Here is a 22,940-nt window from a genome sequence, read left to right on the forward strand (position 1 = left end):
ATTATAGGGAGCAGTACCAGCAGTAATCAGCAGTGGGCGCTATGTATAGTGTGATTAGTAGGGAAGGTAAGACATGTATTACAGGGAGCAGTACCAGCAGTAACCAGCAGTGGGAGCTATGTACAGTGTGATTAGTAGGGAAGGTAAGACATGTATTATAGGGAGCAGTACCAGTAGTAACCAGCAGTGGGAGCTATGTATAGTGTGATTAGTAGGGAAGGTAAGACATGTATTATAGGGAGCAGAACCAGCAGTAACCAGCAGTGGGAGCTATGTATAGTGTGATTGGTAGGGAAGGTAAGACATGTATTATAGGGAGCAGTACCAGCAGTAACCAGCAGTGGGCGCTATGTATTGTGTGATTAGTAGGGAAGGTATGACATGTATTATAGGGAGCAGTACCAGCAGTAACCAGCAGTGGGAGCTATGTATAGTGTGATTAGTAGGGAAGGTAAGACATGTATTATAGGGAGCAGTACCAGCAGTAATCAGCAGTGGGACCTATGTATAGTGTGATTAGTAGGGAAGGTAAGACATGTATTATAGGGAGCAGTCCCAGCAGTAATCAGCAGTGGGAGCTATGTATAGTGTGATTAGTATGGAAGGTTAGACATGTATTATAGGGAGCAGTACCAGCAGTAACCAGCAGTGGGCGCTATGTATAGTGTGATTAGTAGGGAAGGTAAGACATGTATTACAGGGAGCAGTACCAGCAGTAACCAGCAGTGGGAGCTATGTATAGTGTGATTAGTAGGGAAGGTAAGACATGTATTATAGGGAGCAGTACCAGCAGTAACCAGCAGTGGGAGCTATGTATAGTGTGATTAGTAGGGAAGGTAAGACATGTATTATAGGGAGCAGTACCAGCAGTAACCAGCAGTGGGCGCTATGTATAGTGTGATTAGTAGGGAAGGTAAGACATGTATTATAGGGAGCAGTACCAGCAGTAACCAGCAGTGGGAGCTATGTATAGTGTGATTAGTAGGGAAGGTAAGACATGTATTATAGGGAGCAGTACCAGCAGTAACCAGCAGTGGGAGCTATGTATAGTGTGATTAGTAGGGAAGGTAAGACATGTATTATAGGGAGCAGTACCAGTAGTAACCAGCAGTGGGAGCTATGTATAGTGTGATTAGTAGGGAAGGTATGACATGTATTATAGGGAGCAGTACCAGCAGTAACCAGCAGTGGGAGCTATGTATAGTGTGATTAGTAGGGAAGGTAAGACATGTATTATAGGGAGCAGTACCAGTAGTAACCAGCAGTGGGAGCTATGTATAGTGTGATTAGTAGGGAAGGTAAGACATGTATTATAGGGAGCAGTACCAGTAGTAACCAGCAGTGGGAGCTATGTATAGTGTGATTAGTATGGAAGGTAAGACATGTATTTTTAGGGAGCAGTACCAGTAGTAACCAGCAGTGGGCGCTATGTATAGTGTGATTAGTAGGGAAGGTAAGACATGTATTATAGGGAGCAGTACCAGCAGTAACCAGCAGTGGGCGCTATGTATAGTGTGATTAGTAGGGAAGGTAAGACATGTATTATAGGGAGCAGTACCAGTAGTAACCAGCAGTGGGCGCTATGTATAGTGTGATTAGTAGGGAAGGTAAGACATGTATTATAGGGAGCAGTACCAGCAGTAACCAGCAGTGGGAGCTATGTATAGTGTGATTAGTAGGGAAGGTAAGACATGTATTATAGAGAGCAGTACCAGCAGTAATCAGCAGTGGGCGCTATGTATTGTGTGATTAGTAGGGAAGGTAAGACATGTATTATAGGGAGCAGTACCAGCAGTAACCAGCAGTGGGAGCTATGTATAGTGTGATTAGTAGGGAAGGTAAGACATGTATTATAGGGAGCAGTACCAGTAGTAACCAGCAGTGGGAGCTATGTATAGTGTGATTAGTATGGAAGGTAAGACATGTATTTTTAGGGAGCAGTACCAGTAGTAACCAGCAGTGGGCGCTATGTATAGTGTGATTAGTAGGGAAGGTAAGACATGTATTATAGGGAGCAGTACCAGTAGTAACCAGCAGTGGGAGCTGTGGCAAATCTAGCCACTTCTGGACTATATGCAGTATAGGTTGTCCGTAGGCTGACTGTATGATGTGTTCCGTTAAATGTGTATGTATTGTGCTATGGCCGTTCGCACGCTGGCAGCCGTACGCTGCCAGCGTACCAGCATTCGTACGACGAAAAACACGGCTATCCTGGCCATTCGCCGTACGAATACGGGCTCCCCAGGTCGACCACACACTCCCAAGTCGTGTGGTACCAAGTAACCGATTGCAACATTGTTGCAATCGGTAATTAAGGGCTCTCCTAGGTGGCCGTCGATCCACTACCGACCATGCGGCGGTCGGCCATCTTGGATCCTTTGTCTCTGCAGCGGTGTTCGGTCGTCGAGAGCCTGGACTTGAAAACGGCTACTCGATGATCCGAGCCCCGCTGGAGTTCCAGAGCGTTCGGGAGTCCCGCGTTCGGTACATTATATGTCCCGTACTTATTCGGTACTTTTAAACCAACGTTCCTGTTTAAATGTATTATGTGCGGCGTTCGGTCAATTCAGCTGGGATCGGAGCGGTATTCTCACAAAGTGTGCGCTCCGACCCCAGCTATCTACCGAACGTTCGATTATTCCAAAGTACCGAATATTATGTGAATTATGGATTTTAGAGTCAATTGTCGGTTTTGCTACACGAGGGGATAATCCACTTAGTCGTCCATTTTAGTGGGAGTATCCCTCTCGTGTCGCAATGCCTGTTGGGAAAGTCACAATGCATGTTGGGAGAAATCCCCTGGATGATCTGTGTGGAAACCCCTTGCATGGGGAACTGTATAAATACGCTGCTTGTGAATAAACCGAGTTAGTTGACTCCCAAACTGTGTTTCGTCCGGTTATTGGGAGGATTGGGAATATTGCCTTGCTTCCTACTCTGACTGTGGATTTCCTGAAGATACCAACGGATGTCGTGGACGATTATACCGCATACCGTTACAATTGGTGGCAAGCGACGGGATCCGAACCTTACAGCCGAAAAAGCAGCGTTCGTGTAAACTGGAACTACCGAACAAGGAAAGCAAGGGCAATTCGTATGGAGATTGACTACACCATACTGAAACGACAGACTTTAAAAGAGCTACTGGAAGCCAGGGGCAAGATAGCCAGCAACAAATCTAAGGCTGTGCTGATCGCGGAACTAATGGAGGGAGACAGAGCCCGCAGCGCTACACCTCCACCAGCCAAGGAAGAGACCCCATTCCAAAAAGAGCTACGAACCAGGTTGGAGTTTCTGCCGCAACCAGTATCGTTGGAAATGCTGACCGTGATGATATCGGATGTACAAGACTATCTGCTGGCAACCAACCCACCAGCAACCCCACCTAGGGCAGAGTCTGTTACTGCCTCCACCTATGGACAAATAAAGCCCAAAGTCCCACATCACGCCTTTAAAGCGTTTTGTGAAGAAAAGGACGAAATCGATGGGTACTTACAGGATTTTGAGCGGCTGTGCGATTTGCACGATCTGGAACCCGCAGTATGGGTACCGCTGCTGGCCGGTAAATTATCGGGTAGGGCAGCTGAAGCCTACCGTGCTGTACCTCGAGAGGACAGCAAAGATTACCCTAAAGTAAAGAGGGCGATCTTGGAGAGGTATGCTATCACCCCAGAAGCATACCGGCGCAAGTTCAGGGGCTTGCGCAAACCGGAGAAAGATTCTCACGCAGAGTGGGCACACAAGCTGGATCAAGCATCGCAAGGATGGATACAGGCCAGCAACGCCACTAATATGGAGGAGTTACGACAGCTTATGCTACTGGAGCAGTTTTTTAATGGCTTGTCCCCAGACGCACAAGAATGGGTGAGAGACCGTAAACCCCTCACCCTACCCGAAGCCGCTAGATTGGCGGATCAGCATTTTGATGCCCGGAGGCATCACGGATCACAGAATAAGGCCCTCCCTCGGATTACCGGGCCACCCCATAATTTTACTCCTACCGGCCCCACTGTACCCCTGCACAGGCCAGCACTGAATACTCCACCACCCCCCTCCCGATACAACGGCCGGGCTAACATTCAGTGTCACACCTGCAAGCAGTGGGGACACATTTCTCGGGAGTGCACCCAAAACCGGAGCCGGCAGGCTTGGAATCAGGTGCGACAAAATTTGGCACCAAGGGCTGCTGCACACCATTACCAGGTAGCCCCCGTCACCCAAGAATTGCTGAGCGCTCAAGTTGAGGAGCCGCTAGGGGTGCTCCACGAAGTAATGTCGGTCCGAGCCACCGACAACCGACAACATCATCGGCAGCTAGTAACCCTAGAGGGCAAGGAGGTACAAGGGCTCAGGGATTCGGGAGCCACTTTGACTTTGGTTGCACCACATTTGGTCCCGGGCGCAACCCACACTGGCGGGTCAGTGGCAGTACGGGTGGCCGGGGGAGCAGTATACCGGCTACCGACTGCCAAAGTACACTTGGATTGGGGTGTGGGAGAGGGGACTGTGGAAGTAGGGCTTATGCAAAATTTACCTGCAGATGTTGTGCTGGGGAATGACTTAGGCCAAATGACTTCCGCTTTTATTCCCCAGACTCCCTATCAGGAGGCACACCCCGTAACCACCCGGCAGCAGGCTCGCACCACGGCTACACCGATACACTCTGAGGCTCAGGTAAGAGACCATGCTCCCCAACCGACCCCCATGTCCTGGGATACCCCGACTACATTTGCGACCGAAGTCCAGACCGACCCCACCCTCCAAGTATATAGAGACCGGGCACAAACAGACCAAACCGGGCTAGAGGGGGAGCGGTACATCTGGGAGAAGGAGTTGTTATACCGTGTCACGACTAAAGATGTGGGGGGGTCTGTCACCCTGACTAACAAGCAGCTAGTGGTACCGCAAAAGTATAGACAGGAGCTGCTTAGAATTGCTCATGACATTCCCTTGTCAGGACACCTAGGGATGACCCGTACCCGGTACCGCTTAACGCATGCCTTCTTCTGGCCCGGCATCTCGCAGGATGTGCGCCAGTATTGCACCTCTTGCGACGTATGTCAGAGAGTAGGTAAACGAGGGGATCGCCACAAGGCCAAGCTATGTCCCCTACCCATTATCGCAGAGCCCTTCAGCCGCGTAGCGGTAGATATCGTAGGGCCCCTGCCAAAACCCAGTCCCTCTGGCAAAAGGTACATTCTGACTGTAGTGGATTACGCCACCAGGTACCCCGAAGCTGTGGCCCTCACTAATATACATGCCGAGACCGTAGCGGAGGCATTAATGAAAGTGTTTTCCCGGGTAGGGTTCCCCCAAGAGATAATCTCGGACCGAGGTACCCAGTTTACGGCCGAAGTTACTCAACATATGTGGAAGGTATGTGGCATTAAGCCAATAGTTAATTCCGCCTACCACCCCCAGTCCAATGGGTTATGTGAGAGGTTCAACGGGACACTGAAGCAGATGCTTCGGACGTTCGGGGAGACCCACAAAGACTGGGAGAGGTTTCTACCTCACCTACTCTTTGCTTATAGAGAGGTTCCCCAGGAGTCGACCGGATTCTCCCCGTTTGAATTACTATTTGGGAGGAGGGTGCGGGGACCCTTGAACTTAATTAGGGAACATTGGGAGGGAGAGAGTACTACCAACGAGACCCCTATCATATCATACGTCCTGGAATTCAGGGACCGTCTGGAGGCGCTCACTCAGGCTGTACACACCAACCTCCAGGCGGCCCAGCAACGACAGCGACGCTGGTACGATAGAGGAGCCCGAGACCGCAGCTTTCAGGTGGGACAGAAGGTTTTAATTTTAAAACCTGTCCGCACAGACAAGCTGCAGGCCATCTGGCAAGGCCCATACCAGGTAGTGGAGCAGCGATGCGACACTACCTATGTGATCGGCCCCTGCTCAGGGGTAGGGAAGAGACGCATGCTCCACGTGAACCTGCTCAAACCCTACCATGAGAGGATCGAGGATGTGACGGCCATCTGCGCCTCCTCCTTAGAGGATCAGGAGAACCTACCCTTACCTGACCTACTAGAACCCGAGGCACCGATAGAGCCCTCCCAGGGAGTTCAGCTGGGGGAGCGGCTAAGCGCCCATGAGCGTGCCCAGGTACAAGCGCTGATCGAAGCCAAAGGGGCTACCTTCTCCAATTTACCTGGTTACACTCCGCTAGCCACTCACCGAGTAGACACCCTGGGACAGCTACCTATGAGACAGGCTCCATATAGGGTTCCGGAATCCGTCCGTACCCATATGAAAGCCGAGCTAGATGAGATGTTACAGCTAGGGGTTATCGAACCCTCCGATAGCCCCTGGGCATCGCCGGTAGTCCTAGTACCGAAAAAGGATGGCACCACTCGGTTCTGTGTCGACTACCGGAGGCTAAATGACAAAACGGTGTCTGATGCCTACCCGATGCCCCGGATAGACGAGCTGTTAGATAAGATGGCACGGGGCCAGTATCTCACTACCATTGATTTGTGTAAGGGATACTGGCAAATTCCACTAGCCGATGACGCCGTCCCCAAGTCGGCGTTTGTCACTCCGTTTGGCCTGTACCATTTCAAGGTCATGCCCTTCGGAATGAAAAACGCTCCGGCTACCTTTCAGCGGATGGTAGATCGGCTACTGGACGGGTTCCAAGAGTATGCCTGTGCCTATCTAGATGACATAGCCATCTTTAGCCAGACCTGGGAGGACCACCTACACCACATAGGGGCGATCCTAGATCGTATTGGGGAGGCTGGGTTAACGTTAAAGCCTAGCAAGTGCCACATAGGTATGGCTGAGGTGCAGTATCTGGGACACCGAGTAGGGTGTGGGCAGCAGAGACCCGAGCCAGCCAAGATTGAGGCCGTAGCAAAGTGGCCTACCCCCAGGACTAAGACTCAGGTGCTGGCGTTTTTAGGGACGGCCGGCTACTACCGGAAGTTTGTTCCAGACTATAGCACCCTGGCCAAACCCCTGACGGACTTGACTAAAAAGAACCTTCCCCGACAGGTTGTCTGGGCCCCAGAGTGTGAGCAGGCATTCCAGCAACTCAAAACGGCTCTAACTAATGCTCCTGTGTTGACGGCTCCTGATCCAACTAAAAGATTTCTTGTTCACACAGACGCTTCAATGTTTGGATTGGGAGCAGTACTGAGCCAAGTGGGAGCCGATGGCGGAGAACACCCCGTAGCTTACCTAAGCCGCAAGTTACTACCGCGTGAAGTGAGCTACGCTGCCATCGAGAAAGAATGCCTGGCCGTGGTGTGGGCCCTCAAAAAGTTACAGCCATATTTGTACGGACAACCTTTTTCCTTACTCACAGATCACAACCCGTTAGTGTGGCTGAACCGTGTATCTGGGGACAATGCCCGGCTGCTGCGCTGGAGTTTGGCGCTGCAGCCCTTTGACTTTACCATTCACTATCGGCCCGGAAAACAAAACGGTAACGCTGACGGGTTATCCAGACAGACTGAACTCGAGAAGTGATCTGTGAGTACTCTCCCGGACATCCCCAAGCCGATCCGTTGGGATCAGACTGTGTATGCCGGCTTGGTTCTGGGGGAGCATTGTGGCAAATCTAGCCACTTCTGGACTATATGCAGTATAGGTTGTCCGTAGGCTGACTGTATGATGTGTTCCGTTAAATGTGTATGTATTGTGCTATGGCCGTTCGCACGCTGGCAGCCGTACGCTGCCAGCGTACCAGCATTCGTACGACGAAAAACACGGCTATCCTGGCCATTCGCCGTACGAATACGGGCTCCCCAGGTCGACCACACACTCCCAAGTCGTGTGGTACCAAGTAACCGATTGCAACATTGTTGCAATCGGTAATTAAGGGCTCTCCTAGGTGGCCGTCGATCCACTACCGACCATGCGGCGGTCGGCCATCTTGGATCCTTTGTCTCTGCAGCGGTGTTCGGTCGTCGAGAGCCTGGACTTGAAAACGGCTACTCGATGATCCGAGCCCCGCTGGAGTTCCAGAGCGTTCGGGAGTCCCGCGTTCGGTACATTATATGTCCCGTACTTATTCGGTACTTTTAAACCAACGTTCCTGTTTAAATGTATTATGTGCGGCGTTCGGTCAATTCAGCTGGGATCGGAGCGGTATTCTCACAAAGTGTGCGCTCCGACCCCAGCTATCTACCGAACGTTCGATTATTCCAAAGTACCGAATATTATGTGAATTATGGATTTTAGAGTCAATTGTCGGTTTTGCTACACGAGGGGATAATCCACTTAGTCGTCCATTTTAGTGGGAGTATCCCTCTCGTGTCGCAATGCCTGTTGGGAAAGTCACAATGCATGTTGGGAGAAATCCCCTGGATGATCTGTGTGGAAACCCCTTGCATGGGGAACTGTATAAATACGCTGCTTGTGAATAAACCGAGTTAGTTGACTCCCAAACTGTGTTTCGTCCGGTTATTGGGAGGATTGGGAATATTGCCTTGCTTCCTACTCTGACTGTGGATTTCCTGAAGATACCAACGGATGTCGTGGACGATTATACCGCATACCGTTACAGGAGCTATGTATAGTGTGATTAGTAGGGAAGGTAAGACATGTATTATAGGGAGCAGTACCAGCAGTAACCAGCAGTGGGCGCTATGTATAGTGTGATTAGTAGGGAAGGTAAGACATGTATTACAGGGAGCAGTACCAGCAGTAACCAGCAGTGGGAGCTATGTATAGTGTGATTAGTAGGGAAGGTAAGACATGTATTATAGGGAGCAGTACCAGCAGTAACCAGCAGTGGGAGCTATATATAGTGTGATTAGTAGGGAAGGTAAGACATGTATTATAGGGAGCAGTACCAGCAGTAACCAGCAGTGGGAGCTATGTATAGTGTGATTAGTAGGGAAGGTAAGACATGTATTATAGGGAGCAGTACCAGCAGTAACCAGCAGTGGGAGCTATGTATAGTGTGATTAGTAGGGAAGGTAAGACATGTATTATAGGGAGCAGTACCAGTAGTAACCAGCAGTGGGAGCTATGTATAGTGTGATTAGTATGGAAGGTAAGACATGTATTTTTAGGGAGCAGTACCAGTAGTAACCAGCAGTGGGCGCTATGTATAGTGTGATTAGTAGGGAAGGTAAGACATGTATTATAGGGAGCAGTACCAGCAGTAACCAGCAGTGGGCGCTATGTATAGTGTGATTAGTAGGGAAGGTAAGACATGTATTACAGGGAGCAGTACCAGCAGTAACCAGCAGTGGGAGCTATGTATAGTGTGATTAGTAGGGAAGGTAAGACATGTATTATATGGAGCAGTACCAGCAGTAACCAGCAGTGGGAGCTATGTATAGTGTGATTAGTAGGGAAGGTAAGACATGTATTATAGGGAGCAGTACCAGAAGTAACCAGCAGTGGGAGCTATGTATAGTGTGATTAGTAAGGAAGGTAAGACATGTATTATAGGGAGCAGTACCAGTAGTAACCAGCAGTGGGAGCTATGTATAGTGTGATTAGTAGGGAAGGTAAGACATGTATTATAAGGAGCAGTACCAGCAGTAACCAGCAGTGGGCGCTATGTATAGTGTGATTAGTATGGAAGGTTAGACATGTATTATAAGGAGCAGTACCAGCAGTAACCAGCAGTGGGAGCTATGTATAGTGTGATTAGTAGGGAAGGTAAGACATGTATTATAGGGAGCAGTACCAGCAGTAACCAGCAGTGGGAGCTATGTATAGTGTGATTAGTAGGGAAGGTAAGACATGTATTATAGAGAGCAGTACCAGCAGTAATCAGCAGTGGGCGCTATGTATAGTGTGATTAGTAGGGAAGGTAAGACATGTATTATAGGGAGCAGTACCAGCAGTAACCAGCAGTGGGAGCTATGTATAGTGTGATTAGTAGGGAAGGTAAGACATGTATTATAGAGAGCAGTACCAGCAGTAATCAGCAGTGGGCGCTATGTATTGTGTGATTAGTAGGGAAGGTAAGACATGTATTATAGGGAGCAGTACCAGCAGTAACCAGCAGTGGGCGCTATGTATAGTGTGATTAGTAGGGAAGGTAAGACATGTATTATAGGTAGCAGTACCAGCAGTAACCAGCAGTGAGCGCTATGTATAGTGTGATTAGTAGGGAAGGTAAGACATGTATTATAGAGAGCAGTACCAGCAGTAACCAGCAGTGGGCGCTATGTATAGTGTGATTAGTAGGGAAGGTAAGACATGTATTATAGGGAGCAGTACCAGTACTAACCAGCAGTGGGAGCTATGTATAGTGTGATTAGTAGGGAAGGTATGACATGTATTATAGGGAGCAGTACCAGCAGTAACCAGCAGTGGGCGCTATGTATAGTGTGATTAGTAGGGAAGGTAAGACATGTATTATAAGGAGCAGTACCAGCAGTAACCAGCAGTGGGAGCTATGTATAGTGTGATTAGTAGGGAAGGTAAGACATGTATTATAGGGAGCAGTACCAGCAGTAACCAGCAGTGGGAGCTATGTATAGTGTGATTAGTATGGAAGGTAAGACATGTATTATAGGGAGCAGAACCAGCAGTAACCAGCAGTGGGAGCTATGTATAGTGTGATTGGTAGGGAAGGTAAGACATGTATTATAGGGAGCAGTACCAGCAGTAACCAGCAGTGGGAGCTATGTATAGTGTGATTAGTAGGGAAGGTATGACATGTATTATAGGGAGCAGTACCAGCAGTAACCAGCAGTGGGCGCTATGTATTGTGTGATTAGTAGGGAAGGTAAGACATGTATTATAGGGAGCAGTACCAGCAGTAACCAGCAGTGGGAGCTATGTATAGTGTGATTGGTAGGGAAGGTAAGACATGTATTATAGGGAGCAGTACCAGCAGTAATCAGCAGTGGGAGCTATGTATAGTGTGATTAGTAGGGAAGGTAAGACATGTATTATAGGGAGTAGTACCAGCAGTAATCAGCAGTGGGAGCTATGTATAGTGTGATTAGTATGGAAGGTTAGACATGTATTATAGGGAGCAGTACCAGCAGTAACCAGCAGTGGGCGCTATGTATAGTGTGATTAGTAGGGAAGGTAAGACATGTATTACAGGGAGCAGTACCAGCAGTAACCAGCAGTGGGAGCTATGTATAGTGTGATTAGTAGGGAAGGTAAGACATGTATTATAGGGAGCAGTACCAGCAGTAACCAGCAGTGGGAGCTATGTATAGTGTGATTAGTAGGGAAGGTAAGACATGTATTATAGGGAGCAGTACCAGCAGTAACCAGCAGTGGGCGCTATGTATAGTGTGATTAGTAGGGAAGGTAAGACATGTATTATAGGGAGCAGTACCAGCAGTAACCAGCAGTGGGAGCTATGTATAGTGTGATTAGTAGGGAAGGTAAGACATGTATTATAGGGAGCAGTACCAGCAGTAACCAGCAGTGGGAGCTATGTATAGTGTGATTAGTAGGGAAGGTAAGACATGTATTATAGGGAGCAGTACCAGTAGTAACCAGCAGTGGGAGCTATGTATAGTGTGATTAGTAGGGAAGGTATGACATGTATTATAGGGAGCAGTACCAGCAGTAACCAGCAGTGGGAGCTATGTATAGTGTGATTAGTAGGGAAGGTAAGACATGTATTATAGGGAGCAGTACCAGTAGTAACCAGCAGTGGGAGCTATGTATAGTGTGATTAGTAGGGAAGGTAAGACATGTATTATAGGGAGCAGTACCAGTAGCAACCAGCAGTGGGAGCTATGTATAGTGTGATTAGTATGGAAGGTAAGACATGTATTTTTAGGGAGCAGTACCAGTAGTAACCAGCAGTGGGCGCTATGTATAGTGTGATTAGTAGGGAAGGTAAGACATGTATTATAGGGAGCAGTACCAGCAGTAACCAGCAGTGGGCGCTATGTATAGTGTGATTAGTAGGGAAGGTAAGACATGTATTACAGGGAGCAGTACCAGCAGTAACCAGCAGTGGGAGCTATGTATAGTGTGATTAGTAGGGAAGGTAAGACATGTATTATAGGGAGCAGTACCAGCAGTAACCAGCAGTGGGAGCTATGTATAGTGTGATTAGTAGGGAAGGTAAGACATGTATTATAGGGAGCAGTACCAGCAGTAACCAGCAGTGGGAGCTATGTATAGTGTGATTAGTAGGGAAGGTAAGACATGTATTATAGGGAGCAGTACCAGCAGTAACCAGCAGTGGGAGCTATGTATAGTGTGATTAGTAGGGAAGGTAAGACATGTATTATAGGGAGCAGTACCAGTAGTAACCAGCAGTGGGAGCTATGTATAGTGTGATTAGTATGGAAGGTAAGACATGTATTTTTAGGGAGCAGTACCAGTAGTAACCAGCAGTGGGCGCTATGTATAGTGTGATTAGTAGGGAAGGTAAGACATGTATTATAGGGAGCAGTACCAGCAGTAACCAGCAGTGGGCGCTATGTATAGTGTGATTAGTAGGGAAGGTAAGACATGTATTACAGGGAGCAGTACCAGCAGTAACCAGCAGTGGGAGCTATGTATAGTGTGATTAGTAGGGAAGGTAAGACATGTATTATAGGGAGCAGTACCAGCAGTAACCAGCAGTGGGAGCTATGTATAGTGTGATTAGTAGGGAAGGTAAGACATGTATTATAGGGAGCAGTACCAGCAGTAACCAGCAGTGGGAGCTATGTATAGTGTGATTAGTAGGGAAGGTATGACATGTATTATAGGGAGCAGTACCAGCAGTAACCAGCAGTGGGAGCTATGTATAGTGTGATTAGTAAGGAAGGTAAGACATGTATTATAGGGAGCAGTACCAGCAGTAACCAGCAGTGGGCGCTATGTATAGTGTGATTAGTAGGGAAGGTAAGACATGTATTATAGGGAGCAGTACCAGCAGTAACCAGCAGTGGGCGCTATGTATAGTGTGATTAGTAGGGAAGGTAAGACATGTATTATAGGGAGCAGTACCAGCAGTAACCAGCAGTGGGAGCTATGTATAGTGTGATTAGTAGGGAAGGTAAGACATGTATTATAGGGAGCAGTACCAGTAGTAACCAGCAGTGGGCGCTATGTATAGTGTGATTAGTAGGGAAGGTAAGACATGTATTATAGGGAGCAGTACCAGTAGTAACCAGCAGTGGGAGCTATGTATAGTGTGATTAGTAGGGAAGGTAAGACGTATTATAGGGAGCAGTACCAGCAGTAACCAGCAGTGGGAGCTATGTATAGTGTGATTAGTAGGGAAGGTAAGACATGTATTATAGGGAGCAGTACCAGCAGTAACCAGCAGTGGGAGCTATGTATAGTGTGATTAGTAGGGAAGGTAAGACATGTATTATAGGGAGCAGTACCAGCAGTAACCAGCAGTGGGAGCTATGTATAGTGTGATTAGTAGGGAAGGTAAGACATGTATTATAGGGAGCAGTACCAACAGTAACCAGCAGTGGGAGCTATGTATAATGTGATTAGTAGGGAAGGTAAGACATGTATTATAGGGAGCAGTACCAGCAGTAACCAGCAGTGGGAGCTATGTATAGTGTGATTAGTAGGGAAGGTAAGACATGTATTATAGGGAGCAGTACCAGCAGTAACCAGCAGTGGGCGCTATGTATAGTGTGATTAGTAGGGAAGGTAAGACATGTATTATAGGGAGCAGTACCAGCAGTAACCAGCAGTGGGCGCTATGTATAGTGTGATTAGTAGGGAAGGTAAGACATGTATTATAAGGAGCAGTACCAGCAGTAACCAGCAGTGGGAGCTATGTATAGTGTGATTAGTAGGGAAGGTAAGACATGTATTATAGGGAGCAGTACCAACAGTAACCAGCAGTGGGCGCTATGTATAGTGTGATTAGTAGGGAAGGTAAGACATGTATTATAGGGAGCAGTACCAGCAGTAACCAGCAGTGGGAGCTATGTGTAGTGTGATTAGTAGGGAAGGTAAGACATGTATTATAAGGAGCAGTACCAGCAGTAATCAGCAGTGGGCGCTATGTGTATTGTGATTAGATCAGGGGTAGTCAACCTTTTTCTACCTACCGCCCACGATGTTCTCGAATTTTAAACCCGTTAGTACACCCGAGATTTTGATCATCCTCAAGTCTCTCAGGGCATCGTCCTCATCGCTGGATCCCTGCACTGCTCAGCTGGTGAAGGATGCCGCTGATGTTTTGGCCCCCTATATTGCAGACATTGTTAGTATGTCATTTGCCACCGGAGTGTTTCCCGGCATTCTGAAGCAGGCTGTGGTTATCCCCCTGCTGAAGACTCCAACTGTGCCACGCTCCGAGTTGAGCAACAATCGACCTATTTCCACCTTGCCTTTTTTGGCCAAGATCATCGAGAGAGCGGCGGTATGGCAGATTCAGCCTCACCTGGAATCTAATTACATTCTGGATGACTTCCAATCGGGATTTCGACCTGGTAGAGGGACAGAGACTGCCCTGGTTAAAGTCCACGACGATCTCCTGTGGGCCTTGGACAGAGGGGAGGAAATTGCCCTGGTACTCCTGGATTTATCGGCGGCCTTCGATACCATCGATCATGATAGATTGACAGAGAGGCTACTTACTGTGGCTGGTGTGGATGACAGGGCGCTGGCTTGGGTGACCTCGTTTCTCCACGACAGGGTTCAAAGGGTAAAATTGGGAACATTTTACTCCTCTAACATCGCCCTGACGTGTGGAGTCCCCCAGGGTTCGGCTTTATCTCCAATCATGTTTAACATCTATATGAGGCCACTGACCCATATCATCCGCCGCCACATGCTTCCCTATCATATCTATGCCGACGATACCCAGTTGTACTTTCGCCTGGCCAAGAAAAAGGAGGATCAAATCAATCTTTCTTCCTGCCTACAGGATATCCAGTCGTGGATGGGAGCCAATTATTTAAAACTTAATGGCTCCAAAACTGAATGCATCATCTTCAGTAACCAGGAGGTGAATAGTATCTTTCCCTCATGGCCGGACTCGTTTTCTCCATCTCCGAGTCCTGCCACCAAGGTCAGAGATCTGGGAGTCATTTTCGACTCTAGGTTGACACTGAAGCCCCAGATCAATCAGGTGGTAAGCTCTTGCCACTACCACCTGAAGCTTCTGAGGTCTATTTTTAGATTTATTGCCCCCTCCGATCAAATCTCGGTGGTCAACGCCATCATCGGTAGCCGATTGAACTACTGCAATGTCCTGTACCTTGGACTGCCTCAGAACATCATACACAAGCTACAGTTGATACAGAACGCAGCTGCAAGGCTACTTACGGGTGTGGCCCGCAATGACCATATCACTCCATCTTTAAAAGCCCTGCACTGGCTGCCCGTTCGTGAACGGGTTCTGTTTAAAAATGGTTGTTTGGTATATAAGGCAATCCACGGTATGGGACCAGACTATCTGAAGGATAAATTCACACGCTATGCTCCCAGTCGATCCTTGAGATCGGCTGATTTAGCCTTATTGAAGATTCCAAATTTTAAAAAGAAAAAGTGCGGAGGGAGGACGAGTGATGTTCAGGGAGCGCAATTTTGGAACTCCCTGCCTCTGACATTAAGACTTGAGAATGATCTACTGAAGTTCCGCCGGAGCTTAAAAACAGTTTTATTTGCTCAGGCATACGGGATTACATGACATTTTTAACCTGGTTCAAATGCATGTGATTATAATGCTGTTGTGTGCTGGATATTGTTTTGCTTGTTTTTGATTGCTGGTATGCGCATCGAGACCCTATGGGTAATAAGACTGCGTTTCTTAAGAATTTTAATAAATAAATAAATAAATAATAATGCATCTTTCTTGATGGAAACATTTCCTTACCGCCCACCAGGTTTCGCGCAAGTGCAGAATATTTTTTAGAAAGGAGGGTGTTTAACCCCTTAACGCCATTACGGCGTTCTATGCCGTCGCGGTTTTAAAGGGCTTTAAAGCCGTTGCGGCAGCATAGAACGCCGTAACGGCTTGCAGCCCCTGGAGGTCCGGCATACTCACCTCCGCCGCAATCCTCTTCTGGGGGGCTGCCTGAGAGCCCAGGCAGCCCCCCTCCGGCAAATGAGGCCCCCGGGGGCCATGTGATCGCTCTCAAAGAGCGATCACATGGTCCCCATAGGTGGCTATGGATCTGCCAGCAGGGGTCTGTCTAAAATATTAGACAGTCCCCCTGCTGGCAGGTAGTGTAAAAAAATAAAAAATTAACATGTTTAAAAATAAATTAAATGCATTTTTATATATATAATATATGTATATATATTATATGTATAATATATATAAATATTATATATATGTAACGTCATACGTAATGTATTTTAATATTAATATTAGTATTAAAATACACTTAGAATGACGTTACATATATATAATATGTATATATATTATATATATAATAGATATATACACATATTAAATATATATATATAAATACGTATAATTACAATAATAAATAAATAAAATAAATAAATAAATAAAATATTGAAACAAAATGTAAAATAAATTATATATTCATATGTAATTTCATTCTAACTGTATTTTGTTATTAATATATATATATATTGGTAACAGAATACACTTAGAATGACATTCTATATATATCTATCTATATATAAAATGCAAATAACCGCAAATATATATATATAGAGATAAATACATATAATTACATAAAAGATTACATTAGTATACACGTAGAATTTAAATACCTTTAAATGCATATATATTAAAAAATTCTACGTGTAGATTTAAGTAATTTTTTAACATAATTATGTCATTTGATTAATTACAATTTGATTGACATGCCTGACAACACAGGGAGAAAGTGCAGAGAATTTAATTCGCAAGCACTATATTTGTCCCTGTAACTCTACAAGACACCCTAAAACCTGTACATAGGGGGTACTGTTTTACTCGGGAGACTTCGCTGAACTCAAATATTAGTGTTTAAAACTGGTAAATTGTATTACAAAAATGATATTTTAAGTAAAAGTGAAGTTTTTTGCATTTTTTACAAACAAACGGCACTTTTATGGACTATATTATTGTTGTAATATGTTTTACTGTTTTAAAACACTAATATTTGTGTTTAGTGAAATCTCCCGAGAATAACAGTACCCCCCATGTACAGGTTTTATGGTGTTTTGGAAAGTTAGAGAGTCACATATAAGGCTTGCATTTCATTTTTTTGACATTGAAATTTGCTAGATTAGTTATGTTGCCTTTGAGACCGTATGGTAGCCCAGGAATAAGAATTACCCCCATGATGGCATACCATTTGCAAAAGTAGACAACCCAAGGTATTGCAAATGGGGTATGTCCAGTCATTTTTAGTAGCCACTTTGTCACAAACACTGGCCAAATATTAGTTTTTTGCTTTTTTCACACAAAAACAAATATGAACGCTAACTTTGGCCAGTGTTTGTGACTAAGTGGCTACTAAAAAAGACTAAACATACCCCACGTTCAATACCTTGGGTTGTCTACTTTTTCAAATGGTATGTCATTATGGGGGTAATTCTCATTCCTGGGCTACCACACCGTCTCAAAGGTAACATTACTAATCTGGCAAATTTCAATTTTAAAAGGGAACGTTCTATATTTGACCCTGTAACTTTCCAAAACACCATAAAACCTGTTAATGGGGGGTACTGTTGTACTCGTGAGACATCGCTGATTACAAATATGGGCATTTTGTTGCAGTAAAACCTAACAGTATTATGACATTTACAGCTAAAATGTGAGGCGGAACTAAAAATGTAAAAACAGAAATTAAAATTTCTCACAGTTTTTTTTAATTTTATTCATAATAAATTGTTTCATATATAAATATTTTATATGAAACGAAAGCCCTGTTTCTCCTGAACAAAATGATATATAATAAGTGTGGGTGCATTTAATATGAAAGAGGTGAATTACGGTTGAACAGACATGTAGCGCAAATTCCAGTTTTTGTTTACGTTTTGTTTTGATCAGAACGTGTACTAATGACTCCGTCCTGAAGGGGTTAAAAAACAAAACAAAAAAAAAGCGTACATTTATCTTTTTATTTCTCCCTTAATATCGATAGACACAGACTTGCTTTAAGTGTCTTATTTTGGCTAATCTTGATTTTCTGTGTTTTTTGTCAATCCCAGTTTGGACGATTTACATGATTCTTGGTGTTACCGGAGGGGGAATCGCTTTCATCATTTTCCTTATTTTATTGATTTACTGTATAAAGCTCCGATGTGACAAGACACACGGGAGAGATGGTAAGACTTCAATCGATTCTGGAAATAAAACTCACAAATACTCACCCGACGTCTCATTATACTGCCCTCCCAGCCTCCACACTACCCATATATCTGCCCTCCCAGCCTCCACACTACCCATATATCTGCCCACCCAGCCTCCACACTACCCATATATCTGCCTTCCCAGCCTCCACACTACCCATATATCTGCCTCCCAGCCTCCACACTACCCATATCTCTGCCCTCCCAGCGCCCACACTACCCATATATCTGCCCTCCCAGCCTCCACACTACCCATATATCTGCCTCCCAGCCTCCACACTACCCATATCTCTGCCCTCCCAGCACCCACACTACCCATATATCTGCCCTCCCAGCCTCCACACTACCCATATATCTGCCCTCCCAGCCTCCACACTACCCATATATCTGCCTTCCCAGCCTCCACACTACCCATATATCTGCCTCCCAGCCTCCACACTACCCATATCTCTGCCCTCCCAGCGCCCACACTACCCATATATCTGCCCTCCCAGCCTCCACACTACCCATATATCTGCCTCCCAGCCTCCACACTACCCATATCTCTGCCCTCCCAGCGCCCACACTACCCATATATCTGCCCTCCCAGTCCCCACACTACCCATATATCTGCCCTCCCAGCCTCCACACTACCCATATATCTGCCCTCCCAGCCTCCACACTACCCATATATCTGTCCTCCCAGCGCCCACACTACCCATATATCTGCCCTCCCAGCCTCCACACTACCCATATATCTGTCCTCCCAGCGCCCACACTACCCATATATCTGCCCTCCCAGCGCCCACACTACCCATATATCTGCCCTCCCAGTGCCCACACTACCCATATATCTGCCCTCCCAGCCTCCACACTACCCATATATCTGCCTCCCAGCCTCCACACTACCCATATATCTGTCCTCCCAGCCTCCACACTACCCATATATCTGTCCTCCCAGCGCCCACACTACCCATATATCTGCCTCCCAGCTTCCACACTACCCATATATCTGCCCTCCCAGCGCCCACACTACCCATATATCTGTATTCCCAGCCTCCACACTACCCATATAGCTGCCCTCCCAGCCTCCACACTACCCATATCTCTGCCCTCCCAGTCCCCACACTACCCATATATCTGCCCTCCCAGTGCCCACACTACCCATATATCTGCCCTCCCAGTCCCCACACTACCCATATATCTGCCCTCCCAGCCTCCACACTACCCATATATCTGCCCTCCCAGCCTCCACACTACCCATATATCTGCCCTCCCAGCCCCCACACTACCCATATATCTGCCCTCCCAGCCTCCACACTACCCATATATCTGCCCTCCCAGCCTCCACACTACCCATATATCTGCCCTCCCAGCCTCCACACTACCCATATATCTGCCCGCCCAGCCTCCACACTACCCATATATCTGCCCTCCCAGCCTCCACACTACCCATATATCTGCCCTCCCAGTCCCCACACTACCCATATATCTGCCCTCCCAGCCTCCACACTACCCATATATCTGCACTCCCAGCCCCCACACTACCCATATATCTGCCCTCCCAGCCCCCACACTACCCATATATCTGCCCTCCCCGCCTCCACACTACCCATATATCTGCCCTCCCTATCCCCACACTACCCATATATCTGCCCTCCCAGCCTCCACACTACCCATATATCTGCCCTACAAGTCCCCACACTACCCATATATCTGCCCTCCCAGCCTCCACACTACCCATATATCTGCCCTCCCAGCCTCCACACTACCCATATATCTGCCCTCCCAGCCTCCACACTACCCGTATATCTGCCCTCCCAGCCTCCACACTACCCATATATCTACCCTCCCAGCCCCCACACTACCCATATATCTGCCCTCCCAGCCCACACACTACCCATATATCTGCCCTCCCAGCCCACACACTACCCATATATCTGCCCTCCCAGCCTCCACACTACCCATATATCTGCCCTCCCAGTCCCCACACTACCCATATATCTGCCCTCCCAGTCCCCACACTACCCATATATCTCCCCTCCCAGTCCCCACACTACCTATATATCTGCCCTCCCAGCCTCCACACTACCCATATATCTGCCCTCCCAGCGCCCACACTACCCATATATCTGCCCTCCCAGCGCCCACACTACCCATATATCTCTCCTCCCAGCCTCCACACTACCCATATACCTGCCCTTCTGGTCCCCACACTACACATATCTGCCCTCCCAGTCCCCACACTACCCACATATCTGCCCTCCCAGCGCCCACACTACCCATATATCTGCCCTCCCAGTCCCCACACTACCCATATATCTGCCCTCCCAGCGCCCACACTACCCATATATCTCTCCTCCCAGCCTCCACACTACCCATATATCTGCCCTACCAGTCATCACACTACCCATATATCTGCCCTCCCAGCGCCCACACTACCCATATATCTGCCCTCCCAGCGCCCACACTACCCATATATCTGCCTCCCAGTCTCCACACTACTCATATATCTGCCCTCCCAGCGCCCACACTACCCATATATGTGCCCTCCCAGTACCCACACTACCCATATATCTGCCCTCCCAGTCCCCACGCTACCCATATATCTGCCCTCCCAGCCTCCACACTAACCATATATCTGTCCTCCCAGCGCCCACACTACCCATATATCTGCCCTCCCAGCCTCCACACTACCCATATATCTGCCCTCCCAGTCCCCACACTACCCATATATCTGCCCTCCCAGTCCCCACAGTAACCATATATCTGCCCTCCCAGTCCCCACAGTAACCATATATCTGCCCTCCCAGTCTCCACACTACCAATATATCTGCCCTCCCAGCCTCCACACTACCAATATATCTGCCCTCCCAGCACTCACACTAACCATATATCTACCCTCCCAGCCTCCACACTACCCACATATCTGCCCTCCCAGCCTCCACGCTACCATATCTCAATATCTGCCCTCCCAGCCTCCACGCTACCCATATAACTGCCCTCCCAGCCTCCACACTAACCATATATCTGCCCCCCAGCCCCTACTCTATCTATAACTCAATAACTGCCCTCCTCAGCTCCCACACTATCCATATATCTGCCCTCCCACCCCCGACATAACCCAAATCTCTGCCCTCCCAGCCCCCACACTACCCAAATCTCTGCCCTCCCAGCCCCCACACTACCCAAGTCTCTGCCCTCCCAGCCTCCACACTACCCATATATCTGCCCTCTCAGCGCCCACACTACCCATATCTTCCCTCCCAGACCCAACACTACCCATATATCTGCCCTCCAAGCCTCCACACTACCCATATATCTGCTCTCCCAGCCCACAAACTACCCACAGCTCTGCCCTCCCAGCCCACAAACTACCCATATACCTTCCCTCCCAGCCCACAAACTACCCATATACCTTCCCTCCCAGCCCACAAACTACCCATATATCTGCCATCCCAGCCCCCACACTACCCATATATCAATATTTGCCCTCCCAGCCCCCACATTACCCATATTTCAATAACTGCTTTCCCCAGTCCCCCCACACTACCCAAATCTCTGCCCTCCCAGCGCCCACACTACCCATATATCTGCCCTCCCAGCCCACAAACTACCCATGTCTCCATCTCTGTCCACACTACCCATAGCTTAGTAACTGCCCTCCCTACATGGTTTATTAAAGCAATCCGCTATAATGTAGACATTATTATAATGTAATTGGTATGATATGTGGAAACCGATGACATAGAATATAAATAGCAGCATTATGCAGTAATTATCGTCTATCATTAATGGATCTTTAAATCAAATAGCAGTTAGTTATGTTGAGATGGCAGATCAGCAATGCGACGTTGAAGGATCGCTCTGCCGGTTACCAAAACGGATTTAGCAATTCACGATAAAAGCGGACGCTGAAACGGGGCTCATGGAAGAGTTGGTACCAGTTACTGCGCTTTCCAAATCATGAAATAGTTACAATGTAACTAAACAAACCCGTTCCAGCCAAGTTGTTGGGATATATTATTCTGCATGAATACATTCCATTCCCTGTCAGCGCTGACTCTATGTGTAGCCGGTATTTCTAAAACCAGGAAACAAAAACAATTCCGTGTACCAGCGTACCAAGTATATGACTTTACTTTATAAGTCAAAAAGCTGTACAAAGTATGACACAAATATACCTGAAAAGTGTACCTTTACATCAGAGTAATGGATATTTTAACTTAAATGGACTGTGTACCTTTAAGACCAATATATACAATAGTATAATATAATAATAATATATATAATATATAATAATATAACCGTGTAATGGTGTTATATAATGATCTTAAGACAATTGAACACTCACACGTTAATGAGCTAGACACTTAGCTCTAGTGGGAACAGCTTCGGAGCCCATAGAGGCGACCCTTCCCTTCTTCGTAGCACAATCCCTCTTAGCTGGTCCTAAATGTTGGCTCAGAAGAAACTCGAACATAGAGTAGTATAGCAATAATGAGTATCTGCTATAATTATAAAGTGGATACTCACAAAGGTGGAGCCAAACATAGGCTCTATAGGAACGCAATGTGTGATTTGGGACCACACTTCTTCTTTAGGAAAAGTTACCAAACATATATATATATATAGTGGGATTTATTTAAAGAATATGAAAATCAGTAAAAAAAAAAAAAAATAATAGTACTTAATGGCAAACTAAGGACACATTTAGCCACTCACATATAGGGCTTCATCAGCTGGGAAGTTCGATAGTGAGAGCTTATATTCTCCATCCC

General features: G+C 47.0%; 1 protein-coding gene across 1 annotated transcript in view; it reads left to right on the top strand.

Annotated features, from left to right (window-relative positions):
• Nucleotides 1–22,940, top strand: part of LOC134586338 (T-cell surface antigen CD2-like) — a 103,713-nt gene that overhangs the window by 66,465 nt on the left and 14,308 nt on the right. The window contains exon 4 of the mRNA XM_063441807.1: nucleotides 18,040–18,156. Coding sequence (XP_063297877.1) covers nucleotides 18,040–18,156 — 117 coding nt within the window. The remainder of the gene's footprint in view (nucleotides 1–18,039; nucleotides 18,157–22,940) is intronic.

This window comes from Pelobates fuscus, chromosome 1 (assembly GCF_036172605.1).
Source record: "Pelobates fuscus isolate aPelFus1 chromosome 1, aPelFus1.pri, whole genome shotgun sequence".
Taxonomy (NCBI): domain Eukaryota; kingdom Metazoa; phylum Chordata; class Amphibia; order Anura; family Pelobatidae; genus Pelobates; species Pelobates fuscus.